Source organism: Monomorium pharaonis, chromosome 4 (genome assembly GCF_013373865.1).
Source record: "Monomorium pharaonis isolate MP-MQ-018 chromosome 4, ASM1337386v2, whole genome shotgun sequence".
Classification (NCBI taxonomy): Eukaryota; Metazoa; Arthropoda; class Insecta; order Hymenoptera; family Formicidae; genus Monomorium; species Monomorium pharaonis.
The window spans coordinates 2,229,149-2,252,206 of NC_050470.1; the positions used below are offsets into that span (position 1 = coordinate 2,229,149).

At 41.8% G+C, this 23,058-nt stretch overlaps 1 protein-coding gene across 2 annotated transcripts in view; it reads left to right on the forward strand.

The window, feature by feature from the left end:
* LOC105830700 (rho GTPase-activating protein 7) overlaps nt 1–23,058 on the forward strand; it is a 221,307-nt gene that overhangs the window by 193,663 nt on the left and 4,586 nt on the right. For both annotated transcript variants that reach the window (XM_028189375.2, XM_036285229.1), the window contains exons 10-11: nt 2,712–2,875; nt 21,329–23,036. In XM_028189375.2, coding sequence (XP_028045176.2) covers nt 2,712–2,875; nt 21,329–23,036 — 1,872 coding nt within the window. The remainder of the gene's footprint in view (nt 1–2,711; nt 2,876–21,328; nt 23,037–23,058) is intronic.

Here is a 23,058-nt window from a genome sequence, read left to right on the forward strand (position 1 = left end):
GACGTGATCCGATCGATCACATCGCCATTCTCGGCCCGATGCACCGGCGGATAAATTTATCAAGTCCCTCGCTCGCGAAGTGAATTTTTGTGTCCCGCGAACGACAACGGCTTGCCATTATAAAATTGAGCCTTTTTTTTTTTAAACCTTGGTAGAGGAAAGATGCACATAAAAAATGGAAACGGGAAGGGAAGAAAGTAAAAAAAAAAAAGAAAAGAAAAACCGAAAATGCCGTCCGCAAAGGCGAACAAACGGGTACGTGCAAGGTTCAATGTGTCAATACGTAACATGTTTTTACAATGGCGAGCAAACAGATCGGTGGTATCTGCTGATGGTCGTCGTCATTGTCGACGAGTGAAAGTTCGCACGCTAATTGATTCGTCAGACGAGCACAGTCGAGCACAACGAATTTCCTGGTAAAATATGATTAGCTTGAAACATAACTGGTATATCCAGGAAGCGAACGGCGATCATTAACGTGAATCTATCATCGATGGTATCGTAAAATCCTTGGCCAACGATCTCATTGCTAAGAAATATACCGATTGCGTTGCCGGCGAAAGATATAAAGATATGTATATATCTGAGCAACGCGCGCGATGAATCAAATCATTCTTCATCGAATAACATTGACACAAGCATCATTCTATATTCTCGTTGGTTGACAACGCTTTATTAGAATGCGGGACTGCTTGCCATATCGCAGGCGCGACATATATTTTACACCTTCATGCAGCCCGAGGAAGCTCGATAAATTTTCCAGCGGTAGAGAGCGCTTTTGCAATAGCGCGTGTTTTGCATTCGGTATACACGTGGTATACACGCATCAAATCACGCGTGCAGTGAATGATAATGTAAACCTAAGATAGAAATTGCTGCGAGGCATGTTTATCGTATTCGAGAGGTGCGATACTGCAAAAACCACCTGCAACGGCGTGAAGAAATGTTAACGATTGGAAAATACGGGTTTAAGCATTTCGATGAAGAAGCGGAGTATGTAACGTTGTGGAGTACATATAGCGGACTAACTGGTTAATTTATCCGCTATCAAATAACATCAGGGACTGTTCCAAGTCGTTAATCATCTTTACGCTTTAATAAGTGAAAATAAACGCGTGACTGGCATACACGCGCGCTTATAGTTCCCACAGTAGACGGAATTTGTTTTAATTGCCAAGCTTGTTTACGAGAAACCGTAATTTTTGTAACGTTGGAACATCGCGGCAACGCAAATACCTTTTTTGACATTTTGCGCGAACAAATAAATCAGGTAATAATAATATTTTGATATGAAACTAATGAATTTATACGTTTTTCACGAAAAACTTTCAATGCCACAAAAACACTCGCTCTGCTTATCGAAGAGTCGTTCTACTTGGAGGGTCGATGAATCGATCCTCGAATCCCGGTTAAAGATCGTAGATCCAAGATCTGGTTCAGAAGATCTAGGCCAACGTTGCGCAAGTCGTGACAGAAATCTTCCGAACTTTTACGAGAGATCGCCGCGACACATACTTACGAAGAAATTCTGAAGAAATAGCGCAGAGAAGAACAAAATGTACCATCGAAAATCCCAATTTTTATTTTTGTTAATTGTGAATTTTTTTTTATTACTGCAGAAAATATGAGAAAAATAATGTCGATATTTTATTCGCAAAGATTTATTGTGACAGCTTTGTTACGTGCAAAATGAATTATGTAACTTTATGGAATCTGAAATAACTTTTATAATTTTTATTGTGAACGAAAACTATTAAATCGTTGGACGACTTCAATAGCCGTCTGTATTAATATTAGTATTCGTGGCGTTTATTTTTCGAAGCCATATTACAACGACATTTAACAGTTTCATGTGCAACAAAAGATAGCCTGTATATTGCTACAGGGGATTTAGGAATTTTCGTATATTTTTGTTTTTCACTTTTTATTCTATTTCCTTTATTTTTCTCTCTTCTCTCTGGAAATAAAATAATATTGCATAAAGAAATGTTTCTGTTTGATATTATAAAATACTCGCTCGATTTTATATACAATTATTTTGGTCAAATTTACAAATATAGAAAATTAATTATTGAGAAATGTTTCACAAATATCATAAAATCCAATCGGATCATAATAAGAACCATGAAATAAAATACGCGTTTTAATTTTCTTATTCGAATTTAAACGTTATATAAAAAAAAATATGAGCTTTCCACGTAGAAAATTTTATTGTAAAAATTACCATGGTAAATAGTAAAAACGGACCAAAGAAGTAATTATGAAAATTTTCCCTATTTTTTTCATCAAATTACCATAGTACTTACAATATATATAATATAATTTCTCTGAAATTTCTTTTTATGGTCCGTAGCTACTATCGAACATAGTAACTTTTACTATAAATTTTTTCCCGTGAAACGGTACAAGCAATACGTCATGAATCCTCGGATTTACGAGGAGATTAATCTGTAATGGACGCGAGTTTGATTCATTCATGATGTATACCTGCGCGTTTAGCGCACTCGATAATCGAACAACCCTGAATTTGCCATTTTTGCAACAAACACGATTGATACGACGGATATTTCTGACACTATCAAATATCGCTGCGCTGTACTTTTTCGTTTACGTAAATACGCGCGTAAGCGCAATACCTTATCTTATCACGCGCAATAATCGGCTAAGTGCAAAATGAAAATTGACGATCCTCCATTGTGCTTCTGTTTCAGACTATCAGTTTCCGATTGACGTTTCCGGCGTAGCCAAGGACCACCCTTTCCTCGAGGCCGACTCGCTGCAGAGCCTTTTCCGGCGTCTGCACGCCCTTAATCGTTGCGCCAATATGAAACTCGACACTCATCACACGCACCACAGCACGAGTCACAGCAAAAGCGTGAGTACAAAATCAGATTACCCGATACGGAGCACGTACGGAGGGAGCGCGGATACGCGAAGATGCGACGAGCTATTTCAATGAGAATTCAATTAATCTCGTTAGAATTGTAACTCCAATTTTATTGACTATTGACTTTCGCATTTTACGTAACTCTCGTTCCAAAGAGATTTGCATAAATAACTTCCGCTGCTTTTACGCTATTTTTGTATTCTTATTCATCTGCAAACGTATTTTTCTTTCCCTCACAGTTTCTATCTTTGAATTCTCGTCGCATCTTCTGTGAGCACTCCCTTGAGGATTTTTCAATAGACGATGAGAGATCTGAAGTAGACCTCGAGACGGAAATATCAGATTAGGACCGGGCCGGAGTAGACAAGAGTAGCTTATTAAATGTTTCTTGGAATTTTGAGAATTTGCTCGAAACGGAACGATTTACATATCAATCACGTTTCTCCAAAGTTCTCAAAAAGTTTTCTTAGTTATTTCGCGCGTAGATTTCTATAATACTAATGTTTGCCGTTTGTTTTCGGAACTGAAATGATAATATTTTCAAGAGTACTCAAAATTCGTTTAAATTCAGATATGAACAGATAAATAGGAAAGTGGCGTGATTAAGTTGCAACAGATAACAATTTGCTCGTAACTAGATTTTAATCTTGGATTGGAGGAAATAAATAAAATGCCGATAGGGAGTTTATACACGCTTACAGACGTTAGTTCGCTTTCATAGATATTCTTGCATAGTAATCTATCGACATATCGATATTTGATCCACACGTTGTGGCTTTTATGACACGTTCGCACATATGGTCATTACTATGCGCTGGACGAAAGCATCCGTGCTATTCTTGCGACCGTCCGTCGAACAGTGAGCAAACGAGAGGAATAGTAATTAACGATTGTCACGTGACGGGGATAAATTCGTAGTTAATTACTTTGGAAAGTGCCGGGGAGTACACGCAATGTACTGAATGTATCGTAACGATGTTAGACCATGAATAGCAATACACGTGGTGGCGATTAGAAAATTCCTCATATTCATTAATATGAAAATATTACCTATCATTATTGCAACACGGAAACAGTTCGATGTTACCTTCGATTAATTGAGTGCTTTGGGAGACAACAATTTATTTGACAAATTATAATTTGAAAGCGTTTCTTCGCGCTGTCGTACGAATTTTACTTCACGCACACACGACATCCCAGTCGTGTGTAAGCGATCAGGGTGCGATGACCCAAAATCGTGTCATTTTGTTCGCGGATTAAGTACAGCTGATCCGAAATAAACGCGGCCGCGATCGTAAAGATCAATCTGTGCGAATTACCAAGAGTGGGCGTGTTATGGGGCCGCTCTCTCGCGAGCAGGAAGCGCGCACGCCGTAACTCCGGTGAAGGTGCGCGCATCGCAAATCAGAGTTAAAAGCATTTCGACGAAAGCCTAAATCAATTATACGATCCGGATCGGGGCCGAGCGAGATCGCGAGAGGGGGGGGGGAGTCGCATGGGTTTGTACACGTGTAGTACGTACCGATATCACAAAAGAGAGATGATATCATGGCAAATCGATCGTGTCTCTGTAGACGCTGAGTTTCGACATTGATTTGTGTATCCTATCGCGCACCGATCTCGGTTTTGAGGAGCGGTGAATAATGGATCGATCGGCCGGTTGCAACCCATCGATAAGCTCCTTGGAGTTTGCTCTATCGCGCGTGACGAACCGAAAGCAAAGCTATTATCCGGTCGTCCGTACGCCAATTGTTCTGCAGGAAGATATTAACTTTCGGATGAGCCGGGCGACGGAGAGGTCGATTTATAACACAGTGATACCCGAGATACATTGGACGCGATAATATTGGAATCAATTTTTATACAATTTGCAGTCTCTTTGCCGAACGAGAGAGATATTTAATATAAAATTTTATCTCTATCATGAATCTTTAAAATTGTTGATTCTGTTTTCAAAACATCTTCTAACATGTCTGGAACATTCCGCATAACCACGCGTTTCTTTCTATTACATATTCTCAACAAGCAAGAGTTGTCATTTGTGTCATTGGGATTTATCGCGGCTAACATTTAAAAAGAGACTTGGGAATAATCGATAGATGATACTACGGCACCGAGCGTGATCGGCGACTTTCACGCCCATAAAGGGCTCACGCATATGTGCGTGCGCGCGCGTGCTTGCCCGCAAGCAGCTGCGACAAGTGGCGAGCTCTTACCGGAAGTCAGCACCAGATCGTTACGCACGGTTGTACATTTAATAAATAGAAAATTTATCGATCGCATGCGGAATGGGCTGCGGGGGAAAAAAACTGGCGTGAGGATTTTTCAAGCAAATGTCCTTAGATGGGGAGAAAGCGTGTTTTACGTGCACGCGTTCGGTACGCGAACGGATATGTGCGCGAAGCGTGTGGTCGTCGCTGACGCACGAAAGTCTCGCCAAATTTGTAGCCACGGTGACTCGCAAGATGTTGCGAGGTCGATTAGACGACTGTCGGATCGTCGCCTTTTTGAGCAAAAAATATCCGAGTACGTACACCGAATACGACTGATTTAACGTTTCGTGTTTGAAATGAAATCTTGCATACGATTTTAATTAATGAAATTATAAATATCCTTCATATAAACTTTTAATTAATCATATAATTCTTAAATAATAATACATTGACCGATGTAATTAATCAACAGAAGAAAATACCAATTTGTCGGTTAAATAGTATATTTGAGCAAATTTCAGTGTCAGTTATATTTTTTTTTTTCAATTTTATATAACTGCAGGGTTTGTCAGGCTTAAAACGCAATTATAGACCGAAGCTATAATTAATATCTCAGATTAAATTGATAATTCTTAAATAAAAAGAAACGAAATTGTAATATATACGTGTAGTATCTCTACTGCAAAACAAGCAAACTCCAGGTTTCGTGAGGATAACTAAATATATATACGAATTCTAGTTCCAAGTACAGAGAATCTGCTAGGAAATTCTAGGTTTCCAAAATGTCAAGACTCTAAGAAGATTACGATCGTTTAGTGTCCCAGAATTGTAAGACTTTGAACGCACAGATAGTTGTGACACGTCTAATTTTAATCGTCATTAGATTGTGCGCGGTTCTCTCCGGCGATTAATGAAACGTTGAAGGGATGTCTGTGTTATGCCACTGAATTGAGATTAATCAGAGTATATCGAGCAGAAAGCACCGCGGCGCGATATTACCGCGGGCGAAAGCGCCAAGTTCGTAAAGGTGGTTTATTTTCTGCCTATGTCTTACTATTTTGTTATCGCATTGACCCAGTTTGCGCCCAAGGCCCATTGATCCTCGCGCGAGCCAGGTAATTTTATTCGCCTGTTTTAGACGTCGGCTGGCTAAATTACTCTCACCTTCGTCATACGGGCAGTGTTACATAGTTCTTGTAGCCCGCATTAGGCAATATCAGTTTACAATTGCCAAAACTGGGCGTGACGTCGTGCCGATGTTTTGACAAGGCAAAGTAATCTCTCGGTTACTTTGTGATAATGGAGATGTAGTCATTAACGTAATGTCTTGTCTTTGCGGTGAGGAAATAGTAGGAATATGAGAAGATCAAATTTAAAACCTATTGAGGGGGACACTAAAGTAAACAGTAATAATTAATTAATCTTTAATTAATAATCTTTATCCAAATTTTATATAATATTATATTATAATAATAATTAAGATATTTTTTAATCTTGTTCAAAAAATTATAAGAGAATATTTTAACTCGTGTAATTTGTAGTATCGGTGTGTATAATTACAATTTATATAAAGTTAAAAGAAACAGCGCATTTAATGTGTAAAATTCAACGTGTAATGTTACGAGATAAAGAAGAGAGTATTACTTCCTCGTATAATATCTCTCTCCTCTTTATCGCAACGAAAACATCGAAAATTTAACTCTTTCGGCCAGAAGGCGCTGCAAAAGGAATTTTGGTTGACGTCGACCTTGCATTCCGAATGGAAAGCACTGACCGACGTATGCAGCGTTTACCGGGTGAAAGCTGACCGCCGATGAGACTTGCATACGTGAAGTGTAATGATCTCCTACCGAATCGGAGGCCTTACGAAAGCAAAAGGCGGAGCGGCGCCCTCCGGCGTTTACGTTCCCGTTCCGAAACGATTCCGCGAGACGCGGGACGTGCTTTGCGAAACGTGCGATTGATCGATACCCAAGAGGGCGATACGTAACACTGTCCGTGACTGAATGAACGGATCGTGACGAGGTTCTCCTCGCTCCACAATAACGTAATCCGGCGGTAGAATCATCGCAACTGCACGACTGCACGAATAGATCCGTTCGGTTTTTGTAGTTTCCCTTAACCTTTATCCCGACAGACAGACAGACAGACAACCGTACCACGATCTCTCGTTTCACGTTGAAACAATTCCCGTTCTTTTTCAGGATAAAAATCTAGAGGAAGATTTCTTCCGCGTGAAATCTTTCCCAGCGGGAAAGATCAATAATGGTCGAAATGCCCGCGGTAGCGTGAGTTGTAATTTTTTAACGACACTATACGTATAGATAGAGAATGCGCCCGCCTCAATTTCACGGGATTAAAAAGAATCTCTTTGCGCGCTCTTGCCGAATCTCTTCTCGTGCGCGCGTACGCGCGGCCAGGAGAAAGTAGAGGAATGACTGATGCGTTTTATAGGAATAATTTATACGCGAGCGTCGCGCGTAACTTAATTTGGTAAAGCGGCGTATCGGCCGCGTGTACATCCGCGTGTGTGAAGGAACAGTAGACATCCGGGACTTTCGCTGTCGGATCCCCCCCCCCTCTCTCTCTCTCTCTCTCTCTCTTTCGCCGGAGGTCCGGAGTCGTTTTCGTTCGATCCTCCCTATAATTGTTATTAATAAAAGAGCTTTCACTTTCCGCGCCCGTGACCACGCCGAAAATGAAATCTCTCTTGCGCGCGCCTCTCGATCCCCGTGTTTGTCGAATCAACGACAGTGGTAATTTGCGGCAATTGGGTCGATTTAACGGGCGGGTCGTATTATCGTGCCCGATCGACCACGTTTTCGTGGCCTACTTCGATCTTGCCTCTCGAAAATTGCCGCTTCTCCGGAGCTCTGGAGCTACGCCGTTCGACGAAGGCAATAAATTGAGCCATTTAGAGGGAGTGCATTCGTAAGCTACCTGTACTTATCGCGAAGACGTTGCGTCAAAAAGACTCGAGGGTGAGACTTGACACGTATTCCGTAATAAAATTGTAATTTCCAAATTAAATTGTCGAATCGATATTATTTTAATTAGGTTCAATGTAATTATGCCTTGATTAAATTTGGGACGATAAATAGGCACGATACAATGCACCGCGCGTCAACATTAATGAAGAAAAACTCTTTCCGCAGTGCATTGCTGCTATTAATATCACGGTACAATAATTTATTTAATAAGGACATATTTAATATTAACGATTTTAATATGTCTCCTTTATTTAATTAAATTCTAATGGCCATGCCTCACTATTCTTTCGGTTATTAATGCACAGGCAGAGATACGAGCAAAACTTCTAAACTTTTAGAAAGCGCGGCAAATTAAATTGATTGCCGGCTTGTTAACTCGCGTTTACGGGAAGCACGAAAATTGCAATCACGTTAAACGAGCTCACGCTAATGCTGGGATGGTGGATGGTACGGGGAGCGGAACGGGGAGAAGAGACATGTAAAAGCATCATCGACGTCCTATCGTCGCGAATACAGGAGTACAACAAGCTGAGAGTAATTATTTGCCGGCGTGGTAGCCAGCTTTATGCGGCTTTTACCACGAATACGCACACGCAAACACACACATTCGTGTGATTACACGTGTGTGCTTGCGCAAACGAGACGAAAAGAGCGAGCCAGCTCCGTGTGGTGAGGGATTTCGCGGCCGACTCATTAATTGGCAAACAGTTAATTACCGGGCAGGAAAGTCGTTATAAAAGATACTCTATCCCCCTTTTTCTCCTGTTTTTTTTTCCATATCTTGCGTTTCAGTTTCTCCCCATTCTTCTGCCTTGCATCGTCCCCTCTACCATCGCCAGCAGATTTCTCCTCACGTACAAACCTCTCTTCATTTTTGTTTTGTCAGCATCTTTAATCTTTTTTTTTTTTCGTTAGTGCATGATTCTCTTATTTGACACCTGCAGATCTTCTTTTATCCATCTTAACTCCTCCGTATTTCCTCTGCGTCTTCTTCCTTTTTCTCCACCCTTTACACCTCTCAGTCGGTTTTTCTCCCTTCCCATTGCCTCGCCTACTCTGCCTGATCTACTTCTTCCCTTTTTACGTACAGCCGCCCCTTTTTCCCTACGCGACGCTTTTTCCTTCCTCCCAACGTTACGAACGTTCTTGCATTCAGGACGCGTTCAGCGGGAGAAGGAGTGGTATGTGTAATTACATGTAGGCACCCGGGTTGCCGGCGTCGACTTCGCCGCCGGTGTGTAAAACTTGGAAACAGGTTCGGAAACACGCAACCACGGAGAACACCGCGCCGGCAGACTGCGCGGCACGGTTCCACGTTGCACCTGCATATCGCAGTCGTCACGCTATTGGCAGGGCCACGGCGTGATGATAATACCGAGGGGGAATCTTCGTAATGTACGCGCTAACAGAGGATTGACAGCCGCTGTAAAATTCACTCGGCTCACGTACAGTGCCGTTTGACGTATCAAAATAATTTTCGAAATAATTCCGCTTAGGCTCCTCGCGAGGATAAGAGCTCTCGTAGCTTTAGTTTTGTCATTCCGTTCCGGAATGGCAACCAGGAATGGTAGAGGCAAAAGGAAAAGTGAAACAGCACTATTCGTTCGCGCGTCTTGTTACCAGCCGTATATATTCTTGGATTAAAGTCCACTTCAATATTCCTGACGTGGACGAATAAATTCCAATCCTTCGAGACCTATCTGACATTATATACAGTCGACGTCATTCTGACTAGGGATAATAACAGCCAGCAGCATACCCGAGCGTGAATACGAGATAGGTGAGCGGTTAACGATGAACAGCTTAAATTGTCCTACTACTAGAGAGATACGGCTGATTCATGGAGACTCATGGGTACCGGTATTTTCCCTCCCGGCATTTCGAGGGAATATCGATCATTATCCGTGGGTTTTTCCGAGCCGCCTTCACCTATCTCTTTCTCTTCTCTCGGCCTCTTTGAAAAGTGCCGCGGCGAATTGTGCGCGGGAAGGCGCGATGGGAAGGAACGAAGCGACGACATGCAACGATGCGTCTCTTTCTCTCGCGCGGGTTGACAGGCGCAAACGACAGCCGACATTCCTCCGTTGATCGCGCAAACCGGTTGCCATAAATTCGCGCGAACGAACGCGACTTGCCCCGTTTCTACCGCCGATACACCCGGCGTGTATCGAGAGAGACGCACGGCGCTTTTTCCCATAGCACGACGGTCGGTGCACCGTAAATTTTATGTATGTATTCGGGAAAAAAACGTACTACGCTCGTGCGCAGCTCCTAAGTGTATAATACGTCTCATTAAGCAAAAGTACGACGTTTGTGTACCGAGAGTTCGCCGCATTTCCTCCTGTACGCCGTATTTCTTCGATCAATCAGTCGATTTTTTTACTCGTTAGCAACAACTTTCGTGTTATTCTTGTTGCTTTCTTATAACTTTCTAATTTTGTTTTTTTTTATTAATATCTAAAAATACTGAGAATAAGATTTACAGATGTATTTTGTAAAGCTTTCCAGAAAATTTTAATTTTTTCTAATTTGATGTAAACGAGCACAATGTAAATTGCAACCCTCAGTATTCAAATGTACATAAATTACATTTAAAAGAATCATACTCTTTCGGTTTCTCTCCTTTGCATTTATTACTTTGCATAAAAACATTATATATTATAAAAATTACGTGAAAAAAATTATATTGAAAGTTATAAAAGACATACGTTCTGCAATATAACTTTTGATTTGGCGTACGGCTTGCTCTCAATCAAGATGTTAACAAGCCTTATCGCCCGCGCGAATTAATCCAGTTACAGCTCGGCTTATACCGTAATTATGCTACGTGAGAGGAAAGTACCCACGCTCGATAATTAGCGCGTTGTCGTCCGTTTCCAAGTCGGAATTCGCGCGGAAAGCGTGTCATTTCTTCTGCGAACGCGGTTCCCCGCGCGCGTAGAAAGTACACGTCCTCGGATGATGACGACCGGGGACGGCGATGATTATCCGAGATGCGAGATGTCGGCCCGACAAACACACACGAGAGCTCCCTGACCCGGGGGGGGGGGTCCGCTCCTTATCGAGCGATCGCGAGCCGAGCGGAGAGACGGGCGCGTTTTCTATCTGGTGGCATACCGGACAGAAATCGGATGACGGGAAACGGTCATTAGCGCCGGGATAAATGCTCGCTTGTCACGCTCGTGCATATACGCGCGCATTTCTATGCCGCACCGTTATAACGATCTGAACGCGATCTTCTTGCACGCCCGGCGCGGATCTAGTTTTTAATGGGCGCAAACCACGGCCGCTGCACCTGCACCTGCATAATCACGCCGTTCTCACACTTACCGGAAGAGGAGTACCAAGAAAACACTATCCCAACTTTTAATAATATCTATAAAAATAAAACTCCGCTCTAATTTCTTTTACCATTGCAATTATAGCCACAAATACTAAACACTTTTCTCTCAGTGTGCATGTGTCGCAATCACAAATTGAAGTTAGAGTTAGTGTCCCAAATTTTAATTTTGATTGCGATATTAATTGCTACGTGCATTTTAAAAACTATAAAAAACATTACCCCGGTCAAGATTCGAATCTGGAACTGCCTCATTTCATGACGGGTATGTATCAATTCGATCACCGGATAATGTGATAATATTTCTAAAAGCTACAATAATTGGGAAACACCCTTTTCAAGATGTGAGATGTATATAAATAATAATAATATGAATTATTAAATATACATATATTTTTAATTCTACATAATTGCGTGCCTATACGAGTTTGCCGGACTTGAACCGCAATCATACATTAAAACTGGACGTATTAATTAACGTATAGCATTAATTAACATAAAGTATGTTATTATCTATTAATATTATCAATACAGTATCCACTCTTAATGACAGAGTTACCAGGTAAAAGTGCTTCTTTAGTCACTGCTTTATCGTTTCGTTAGGAAAGGAAAACGAAGTTATTCTCTCTTTAATGACACCACTTTCCAAGCATGTTGGAAGAATCCTTTCTAGTATTCGATCGCACGCATTCGCGACGATGGGTGGTGGTGGCCGCCGTCAAATCGCGATGCTTTATTTACAAACGCAGTGCAGTTATCACGGCTGCACCGCGCGTGCAACCGCGAGTTAACGCTCGCGGCCGAGAGCCGGCGTATTACCATAAATTTCCATCGGACCGTTCAGAAGCCAATTAGCGTAAGTCACACCGCTGATGAAGACCGCGATACCGTTCGCGGTTGTTTAAATCAACCGCGCGGGACTGTTGCGTCGCAGTGCAATCGATTGTTCCATGTCTGTTTAAAAGCCATTGCGTCAGAAAATTTTGACAAAGTCAAGACGATGCAGCCGCAGGCTGCCTGCGATTTGTAGTACACAGAGACATTTATTTAACTCCAGAAAACATCGAAATCGTTTACGCTTGGATTGAAATCTTACAGGTCTGACTCTTTTCAATCCTATTTTAGAGTCTATGTCCATTTTGCGATTTTTCTTTACCTGAGTTTTGCACGCGGCAAGTTTACTTTCACGTTGAAACGCGATGTGTACCTTGTGATTTTCTTCATACCACGTTTCTCGTTCTCCGGATCTATCCCAGAGAGCGTAATAAGTGACATTTCTATGGTAATAAATAACGACAAAAAAACCCCGCGGTCGTTTTCCCCGTTTTTATGTTTTTCCTCGGAACCGCTTATCCGCACACACGTGTGTGGATCTCTTGTGGACACGTCACGCGCGTTAAACAAGTGTCACGCATCGCCTCAGGCGAAGGGACGAGAGCGGGATGCCGCGAGATGATTTCTCTCTTGCGAGAGAGTCGAGAGAGAAGCGTCGAGTAAAACGGCCAGACAGCACGGCGTCGTCGTCGTCGTCGTCGTGGTCGTCGTCATCGTCGTCATACGAAGCCTTGGCGTGGCGGCGAAGTCGTATACACGTAAACGTAGAGGCATTTAAATCCGAGTCTGGCCAATCTATCAAACAATCCTCGATCGTCTTGAGCCAATCGTGATTATCATAAACTCCATTCATTAAGTTTTAAAGAAGAAACACCGAACGATCTGTAATATATAATTATGTTAATTAGAGGGGGGGGGGGGTGTGGGAGCGGCAACACATGTTAAATTTTAATGTGGCAATTTTTTAGCAATGATGAAATTAATCGCAGCATCGAAACGTATCATCGTGTAATGTCGATCTCACTCCCACACTCGAATGTCTCCGTACCGGATGCGGCTGCGTGCCATTTACACACAGTGTGCGCGCATCTCGGGAGAAACTCCTACGAGCTTTTCCAGTCGAGAATTATCGCTGAGACCGACGCCGTCCTAATACCTTCTCGCGATTGAAATGATCGATCGACCGATCAGGCGAGCTGGTTCTCGCAAACGAGGATTTACTCACCGTTAGGGCGCCCCGCGAGCGCTCGTTAGTTAATGATACCGGAAGTAAGGGATGACAGAGGTGACGATGAAGGTGGTTGGAATTAATGAGGCGTGACCAGAGTACCATCGCGCGATTTTTCTTGCGAAAATTCGTGCGGTAATAACAGTTCTCCTTCCCAGTAGGAAGATACAATGATTTTTTATCACAATATTTACAGAAAGCGAAATTCGTACAGAGGTCTATTAATTTTATACAAAAGATTTTTGCAATTCATTTTATTTGTTGTTTATTAATTAAGCGAATAATAAATTAAAAATGAAAATAATAAATTAAATAATAATAAATTAGAAATAATGAAAAATTAGTTTTAAAACGGTATTAATAAATATTTTATTACTTTAATCTCTAAATAGACGATTGATTATTATATGGCTCAACCTACTTGTATATTCTTTACTTCTATAATTTTTATCATTTATTTTATTTTCTTGACTCTTAAAATTGGACGGGCGTCTCGTTAATGAGAATGACGCATAAATATCTTTGTGGCCTCCGTTTGACTGGCGGTTTTTTGACGTTAGGCTAATTGAATTTCGTGATATATGTTCCACACAATGACGGGCCATTCGTACTCGTTAGGCCGCTGCAAATCGAGTGTCACTGATCGCGACAGGCCGCAAGCTTCTATACGACGGTGGTCGTACGGCCCAAATTTAGAACCACCATAGAGCGATGACCTAGATCTGGGAATGTTTTCGTTCGCCCTGGGTGGTACGCGATAAAAATTCTCTTCTTCGCGTTGCATGTATCGAAATTTTAAACTTAGCCTTTCAGTCAGCACAAAATAGAAATTGAGGAAACCTCGATAATCCCAGTTTTTCCTGGTTTTATTTATAGAAAAAGAAACTATATTAAATCTTTAATTGAGATTCGGTTTCGCGACTTCTGCCGAATAGAATACGATACATAGAATATTGTCATTAGTATTCATCTTATCAACATTCTAGATATATTCTTATTTTTTTCGTGCTCTCGTTGGCCACTGCATTTTGGAAAAGACCTGAATCGACCACGTACAAATTGTACGGACAAAAACTGGCCGCGCTCCTTGCGAGCATTGTCGATTCCGCGAGTTAAAATTCTCAGTTCGAAAGTATGTTATCGTCGTATTTGCGAAGGAGACGACGGCAGAAGAAGTAGAGGAGACCGGCATTCCACGGATTTCTATCGATCGCAGAAGCTACACGGCTCGCGGCTGTGCAGTCATGGCTGCAACAGTCGTGGATTTCTTCATTGACAATCGTGATTCAGTAACAAGCCCTCGAGAATCGTACGGTTTGCCGTGCCAGTCGTTTCTTTACGCGAAACATCGAATATAGGCTTCCCTGTTAGCGGCGTATCAACCGGTCGTCATTGAATCTGCAGCCACGACCTCTTTTTGCTCGACGTTGTCCGGCATCACGATTTCCTTCTTTCATAGCGCAACTGGCGATCGCCACCGCTCGTTTCTTCAGTTTGCAAAATCATATTATTTTATGAATGCCAACACGTACAGGAATTATTAGAATTATCAGTAATATATACGTTGCACATAGGAAATTTACAACAATTAATGTTCATACATTTAATATTTGCAGATTAGATTAATTTAAATCATTTTTAAGTTTTTAAATATTTTTTAAACTTTTTAAATTATATTATATTTAAAATTTTGCATATAATATTCTTTATGCTAATGAACGTGATTATAATACCATTCTATAATTTGTTCGACACTTTATTATTATTACTATTTGTCATTTTTTCTTTTAAATGCACTTAAAGTAAAATTTATTTTTAAATTAATGTGTGTTTATTGTATGTTAAACCTTGCTCTTAAATCGTAATCTTTAGGGTTATTAAAAAAAAGATACGAAGCAACTAAATAGCTGCGATTAAATTAATGTTAATTTTGTGAAAGGGGGCAGTTCCTGAAATTTCTTGCCGCGACAGGCCACTTTCATTTGGGCGTTGTAAATTAAATTAATACCATCGCGTGTTATGGCGACGGTTGGTTAATTGGTAACCCAACGCGACCAATTATTCCGACAACATGAACATTTACGAATGGATATAATATTTAACTACAATTTGCGCGCGTCTGTTATAATTGCTTGTAAGACAGTAAAAGGATAGAGTGTTCATTAGACCAAAATCTTTGATGCTTTATATTACGTCTAATTATATTTTACGCATCAATAAAGTGACGATGAATACGTATATTTGAACTACATGTTTAATGCATAATAAACTTTTGCAATATAAAATAATTATGCGTAGTTTTATGCAAATTTTATGTAACAAAACAACATTACACATCTTTCGCGGAGATATTAAACAAGTTGCTACGTAAATGACATATGCATTTTAATGGCACGCTCGTCGGAAGTCAAGCTGAAATTTTTTTTTCTCTTGCGTAACGAGTATCCTTTCATATGTCCGAGGCCGCGGGTATTCGCGCGTGTATCTCGGACCGTCCGCCGTCGCCGCCGTTCAGGGCCCAGAAAAACAACGGACAGAGGTTTGTTCAACCTGCTTAGACGGAAGTGACGTCGGCCGTACACACTGCGGGGCGACACGGCTCGTTGAACGCCGCTCGGAAATAACTCACGTATGGGGGTATCGTCACGTCTCTCGTAGTAACGCGCCGGAACGGAAACGCAGATATACGTGCATGCGAGCGAGCGATCCAAGTGCCGAACGGATGATAATCAACCGCGAAACTTATACGAGAGAAAAAGAGAGAGAGAGAGAGAGAGAGAGAGAAAGAGAATCGATGTCCGATGCTCGCGCATCAGATGCGTTACGAAAGGTGCATCCTCCTCGGTGGAGGATGACGGAGAGTCCATTGCATCGATGTAAATGCATACATAGCCTTCGTCGCTGGCTCGTAGAGTCGTCTCGCTTCTCGTCAGGCGTGACGCCGGTGTAATATGCAATAATGATGGTGAAATATCGGAGAGAAAAGGTAAAAAGGGTCGAAGTCGCGACGTGAGATAGAAATTAGGGAAGTGTGATTCCGGATTTCTCGTAATTGAATATGCATACAACGTATCTATGCACTAAGAACAGTTTGATTGTTTCAACAAGACATATATGGTTGGATGAGTTTTCGTGAAACCAGACAGAATTTCTGGTTACAAAAAGTCTCAAGAGTTTTTTCAACTTCTGTCAGAACGCTTGAATTTCTGCAAGATCTCTGATTCGTTTATTTCTTAATAGAACATTTATCGACTGTGAATATATTACATTTTTAATTAATGCAACAACACTCTTTTCAGTGTATTAATTATGCATTTATATTCAAAAAACGTTTAGAGTTTAGAATATCGAATTATCTAAATTTATGAACTGACGTTGGATCATCTATAAAGTACATCATTAATTTTACATGTTGAAAGCCGAAATGGACACTTTTGTATTCTCATCAGCTTATCAGTCATGTTACCGAGTATTTATCGCAATTCACGAATGAGGGATCTCTTTAGCCTTCCGGCTCGCGTTGGCCCGGAAAGTTGTTATCGACATTCACGCATCCGAGAGCTTTTCGTTTCGCTGCTATCCGTCTTCCCGATCAGCCTATCTACCGCAGGCTGCCCTGGTTGTTCCATCACAGAGAAAAAAGAAACGACGTTATGGGGTTACCCTGCGACTTCTCGTGGTCATCTCGTTGAATCTCCACAAGGTGACTAAGCCGAAATGGGCGTCTTTTCCTGCGTCTCGAAGACGGTTGGCTTTCTAACAATAGGACCGGCACATCGCTTCTCGTTATGAAACTTGACGCCTTTGTATTTCCACGTGGAACACACACCCAGTGTATGTATGTGCGACCTCACGTGATCGACGCTACATGACAATGGACCCACGAACGCCTCGTACGGTTTGCACAGTGGCACCGTTCAGCATATGCACACACACACACACACACACACACATACGCGCGCGTACATTTCCCAAGAAGCAAAAATCACATTTTGAATCTTATACTCTCTGTCAGAATTTTTCTCAGAGCGTTACGAATGCAATACAATTTGCAAGAAATGCGACAGTAGATTTATGAGAGGAAAACCGTAAGCGTCAGCTTTTAACCCTTTGCGGCACGGTGGTCGATATATCGACCACCTATCTTGAAGTCATTTCTTTAATTTTTCAGACACCAAATACTGTATTTTATTACTTTTTCTTGTAATTTTACTTTAGTAAGAGTCTTAGTAATATTTGGTAAGGTATAATTTTCCTTTATTATTAGTTAATTTTGTTATATAAATAAATAAAGTGAAAAAAGTGTGTGTTTTTTACAAAAAATGTATGTCAAAAAGAAGAAAGAATCATGAAGCTGTGAAAATCAGTATACAGAGGTTTTTTGGGTCGCTGATTACAAATCCGCTATCAGATTTCGACGATTCTTTTTCAAAATGGCGATCCAATATGACGATTTACGATTTTGAGTGTTTTTTATTGGTTTTTTATAAAAATTGGTATACGGGGATTTTTCAGAACGCTGATTACGAATCCACCATCAGATTTTGACGATTTTTTTTTATGGCGAATTCAATATGGCGATTTTGAGTATTTTTTATCGGTTTTTTATGGAAATATACAGGGATTTTTCAAAATGCTAATTACGAATATAAAAATTGATTTGCTGTGCTAACTGTAATAAAAAAAGTAAATTGTGGGAAAAAAATTGTAAAATACAAAAATACAAAAAAAAAGAAAATGCAGACAATGACTGCCACGTCCACGTTCGTGTCTCTGAAGTAAACTAAGTGCGGTTTCTTTTATGAAAAAATTTTATGTTCTATGTACCATTGTCGAAAAAATGAAAAAATATATAATCTCAAAAAAACATTTTTTATCACTCATTATTTGAAATTTTCCATATTTAAATTTCAAAAATCTGATCTACACATAATCAACCTAAAAAAGCTAGTTCTGTACATCTGTTCTTGTAAAAAAAAAGTAAGAAAGTCCGAAATTTTTCAACATTCCGACCCTAAAAAATTCAATATATCAATTTCCATAAAAAACCTATAAAAATACTCAAAATCGTAAATCGCCATATTGGATTCACCATTTTGAAGAAGAATCGTTGAAATCTGATGGTAAATTCGTAATCAGTATTTTGAAAAATCCCTGTATACCTATTTCCATAAAAAAACCGATAAAAAATACTCAAAATTATGACTTGCCATATGAAATCCGCAATTTTGAAAAAAAATCGTTGAAATCTGATGGCAGATTCGTAATCAGCGACCTTAAAAACCTTTCTACACCAATTTTCATAAAAATCCGATTAATAGAAAAATGTGTGCCGCAAAGGGTTAAAACATAAATACCATGAGTGAAATTTTTATTTTCTTAAATTTTACTTCTGCTTTTCCTTCCATTATGCAGTCATTATATTTTTATAAGTAACATCTTAAGTATTAGATATTTTAAAATTTTAAGTCTAAAATCAAAGAAACAACATATGTGAATGGAAATGTTAAGTTTTTAATTTAAAGTATTAATCATTAATAAAGTTATTGCACAAAATGTAAATGGTGGGGCTATAAGCACCTTTTCCTCAGCTGATTTCTGTATGATTGATGCCAACCTGTCTTGCACCACTAAAAGAGTGTCAGAAACGCGACACTCCCGTGCGTGTTTCCGCGCGCGAAGAGGACGTTTTATTTATACGCGCGCGGGGCCACCGGAAGGAATAATTAGCAACGCAAAAATAGTTTCGCAATTACACAGGCGTGAACCTTGCCTCGTCAAAGACTCGACATTTGTCACCGAAGTCGTCGTCGTCGTCGTCCTCGTTGCCGTCGACCGTCGACGACGTCGTCGACGTCGCTGTCGGACGTCATCCGGCTCCGATTTTATTTCTGTCGCCCCAACGAATGGAAGGGTGTTTCGAAAGCTCCGCTTGCCTGCCTCGCCTGCAGCGTTAGACCAATACAGAGCGCGAAATGCACTCTTTAAAATCTCAAAAATCTATTTTTCGCCTGGTGACGCCCACGTCTTATTTCCCGGCCGATATCCCGCGCGTGCAATGCCGCGTATTTTTATCCGTGGCCCACATCCGCGAGGAGAAGCGCGCTGCCTCATTATTATTCGGTCACTCGCGTAATCGGACGAGGAAAAAAAAGCGAGAGAAGACGAGGAGAAAGACCTGTAAACCCATTTCGAGCGTCTCTGCCACTCAACGCGACGTCGCGCCGCGTCGCGCTGCGTCGTGCCGCGCCGCGCGCGGGACCGTCCTAGTAAATTATTTTTTACGATGTGTATCGTAACTCGGCTCTGGGAACGTCGTGTTTCCTATATAAAACGGGGATTTACCGCGGTGATAAAAGACGCGCGATTGCTTCTCCGGGCATCGACGCTCGCCGAAATGAATTAGGAGCACGCGGTTTGGGGTCGTGTCAGTTCGTCGGACGCGGGCCGTGTGTTGAGCGGGGCAGTGTGTGATGTAAGACAGTAATGACCGGCTATAAATTTCAAAGGGCACAATGAAATTTAATTTAGGGGACATAATTAGGACATAAACTGTTTTGACGTGGCGGAAATTTAAGACGCTTCTTTCTGTAACACGTGCTTAATTGATGGTCTCGAATACAAAACCGTATTGTTACGTAAGGAATTGCGTATCCCATCATTTGCGTAAAATTAATCAATTTTGACAACGTTCCATTTTTGCCAAATGACTTAATTTTCCTCTCGCTTTGTTGATACGCGTTAATACGTGATAACGACGACGTTTGTCAGAAAATCGTCGATTCTTTCGCGTAAAATCTGCTTAATTCTTGTTACGCCAGCTGATGACCTCACGGTTATCGAGGCGGTAATTTCTTTTTCTCTCTACCACTGAAGGCAGCAGGAAACGTTGCTTAACCTTGCGACCTTAAGACCCCCATCGATTACGAGCGGTAAAAGTGGCCGGTGCACGGAACACTTTCTACAATTAATTATAGTGTTCGGGGCGCGATCCGTCTGTTGCCTGACATCGCCGGTCCTTAATTTTGTCGCTACGAATTAATTATGAAGCACGTTCGTTAAATACAATTCGACGAGTATCAGTTAATTCGGGCGTTACGCTTCTCCGCCTGTATGGACGTCACGTCGGATAATGTGAGTCGCGTATTCTTTCGGGCCACTTTGTTTGTATTTCCCTTGTAATCTCGCAAAAGAAACGCCCGAGCTTTTATGGATTACACGCGTCGGCTGACTAGTTTATTACTTACTTTGTGCCTACCCAAATTGCACCTTGCACGCGGACAGGATTATCCTCCGTGTGAAATAAATGGGCTTCGAGGCTCGCGAAAGTCGCACGAATGGAATTCTCTCGTTCGAATCAAGTTCCCGGATCCAGATTCAGCTGAATCCGGATCGTGATTCAGACTGGTGAATCACATTTTGCCACACCGTGTTTTTGCCTGGAAATTTAGGTCAAATCACCAAAAAATAACTATTCTATAAATATTTATATATATTTAAAAAACAATGTAATTATTACAACTATATACAATAATTCAATCAAATCTAATACTTTAACATGACCAAAATTAATGAGTTGTTTTAAAATTAATTAATATGTATGCTTTTTTGTAACAAAAATGATTTTACGAGTCCAAATAACTATTATCTTTTTTTTTTCTTTCTGGTTTATGATGTTACTATTTATTGTAGAACGTTGCATTATAATGACTTGAAAGAAATATTATATTTATACTATAATTATATTATATATATTTATATTATAATTAGTACATTAGTAATTATATTTTACAATTCGTTTTATTTTAAATCTATTTGCTATCGTTTGTTACACAGAGTGGTGGTGGTGGTGACGAATCCGATGAGGACACGCAGTGCGCCTTGAGCGAGAAATGGACCTTCGAGAAAAAAACCAGACGCTGGTCTCGCATAGGTGATGTCACAGCAGCGAACGTTGAGAGGCTGCAAGCGATCGCCGGACAGAACGCCGCGTCCGAGGACGATTCTCTCGAGGATCGTCTGGAGGCCGAGGAGGCGGACGATACTATGCTGGAGAATGTGCGGTACGGCAGCCTGCCACCGGGGACCCTGCCCGATGAGAACAGCACGCGATTCCGCAGGTCGGGCTCGGAAAGGCTGCGGGACGGCGCGAAGGCCTTTCTGAGGCGCGTGGAGTCCCTGAAGTCGCGGCGACGAAAGCGCCAGAATCGCGACGGGGTGGTGATCAGCGGGCCCCAGGTGCTCGACGTGATGTCTATGCAGCAGAAAATGAAGGAACTGAACTGCGTGGACGTGTCGCCCACGGGACCGGCGCCGGTCCCCTTTAACGAACTCTTATCGGCTTCGCCGCTGCAAATCCCCGGCTCGCCGGTTACCTTGCCAGCCTCGCCCTATCATTTACCGCCGTCGCCGCAGACAAACGCGCCTAGCCCTTTCGGCGACGACTCCTCGAGTTACTGCTCGGATGGTTCGCAGGGCGGTGGACCGACCCCGACGCCGATCCGCCCGAAGATGAATCGCGCCCGTCGATTTTTACATCGCAGCAGGGAGGATCAGGGCGCGCTGAGCGACTCCGAATGCCAGCCGACGAACTGGCGACATCGATACTTCCGCGACGCTAATAGCAATCACGCGAAGGTGTTAGAATTTGTGAACGTACGTTCCCAAAGTTCCAAGGAACGTTCCCAAAATTCCACGCCGTCGAAGAACGCATCGATTAACACTCGTGGCGGTAGCCTAAATCTCGGCAAAGAATCCCAGAGGTATCGTGACAAGCTTGCGCAAGACAAAGATGAAAAGGCGGCAACATCGAAGCGAGAGGATAAGATGCGCAAGAGCTTCCGGCGCCGCGACGACTCACATAAGGACAAATCGAAGTCCAAGGAAGTCTATCGTGAAAAATCGAGGTCTAGGAGCTCTGATTTAGCTGGTAGTCAGGAAAGCGCTTCTGTGGCGAGTAGGGATTCCGAACCAGAAGAAGAATCGCCAAAACACAAGGGCACCGTCGTCAGATGGCACAGTTTCCAAAGAGGGTCGCTCTATCCTGAACCCTTGGACCCTTTGTGTCCTAGAGCGATGGCTTCCATGTCGTGCGGACAACTTTTGGTGCTGAGGAAGCTAGCATTGCTGAAACTTACGGCGTGCATGGAACGATATTGTCCGACTCATCGCACTGGTTGGAACTGGGAACTTCCGAAGTTTATAAGAAAAATCAAGTCGCCCGATTACAAGGACAAGACAGTTTTTGGAGTACCGCTTCTGCTATCTCTGCAGAGAACTGGTCAAGCTTTACCTAAGTGCATTCAGATCGCCCTGAGATGGCTGAGAGCTAATGCTCTGGATCAAGTGGGCATCTTTAGAAAGAGCGGCGTCAAGTCGAGGATACAGAAGCTGAAAATCATGACGGAAACCCAGGGGGACAATATTAATTTTGATGGGCAGCAGGCATTTGACGTCGCCGATCTTGTCAAACAATATTTCAGAGAGCTGCCGGAGGCTCTGTTAACGAACAAGCTCTCAGAGACATTTATCGCCATTTTCCAACGTAAGTTTTTACAATTTCTGCT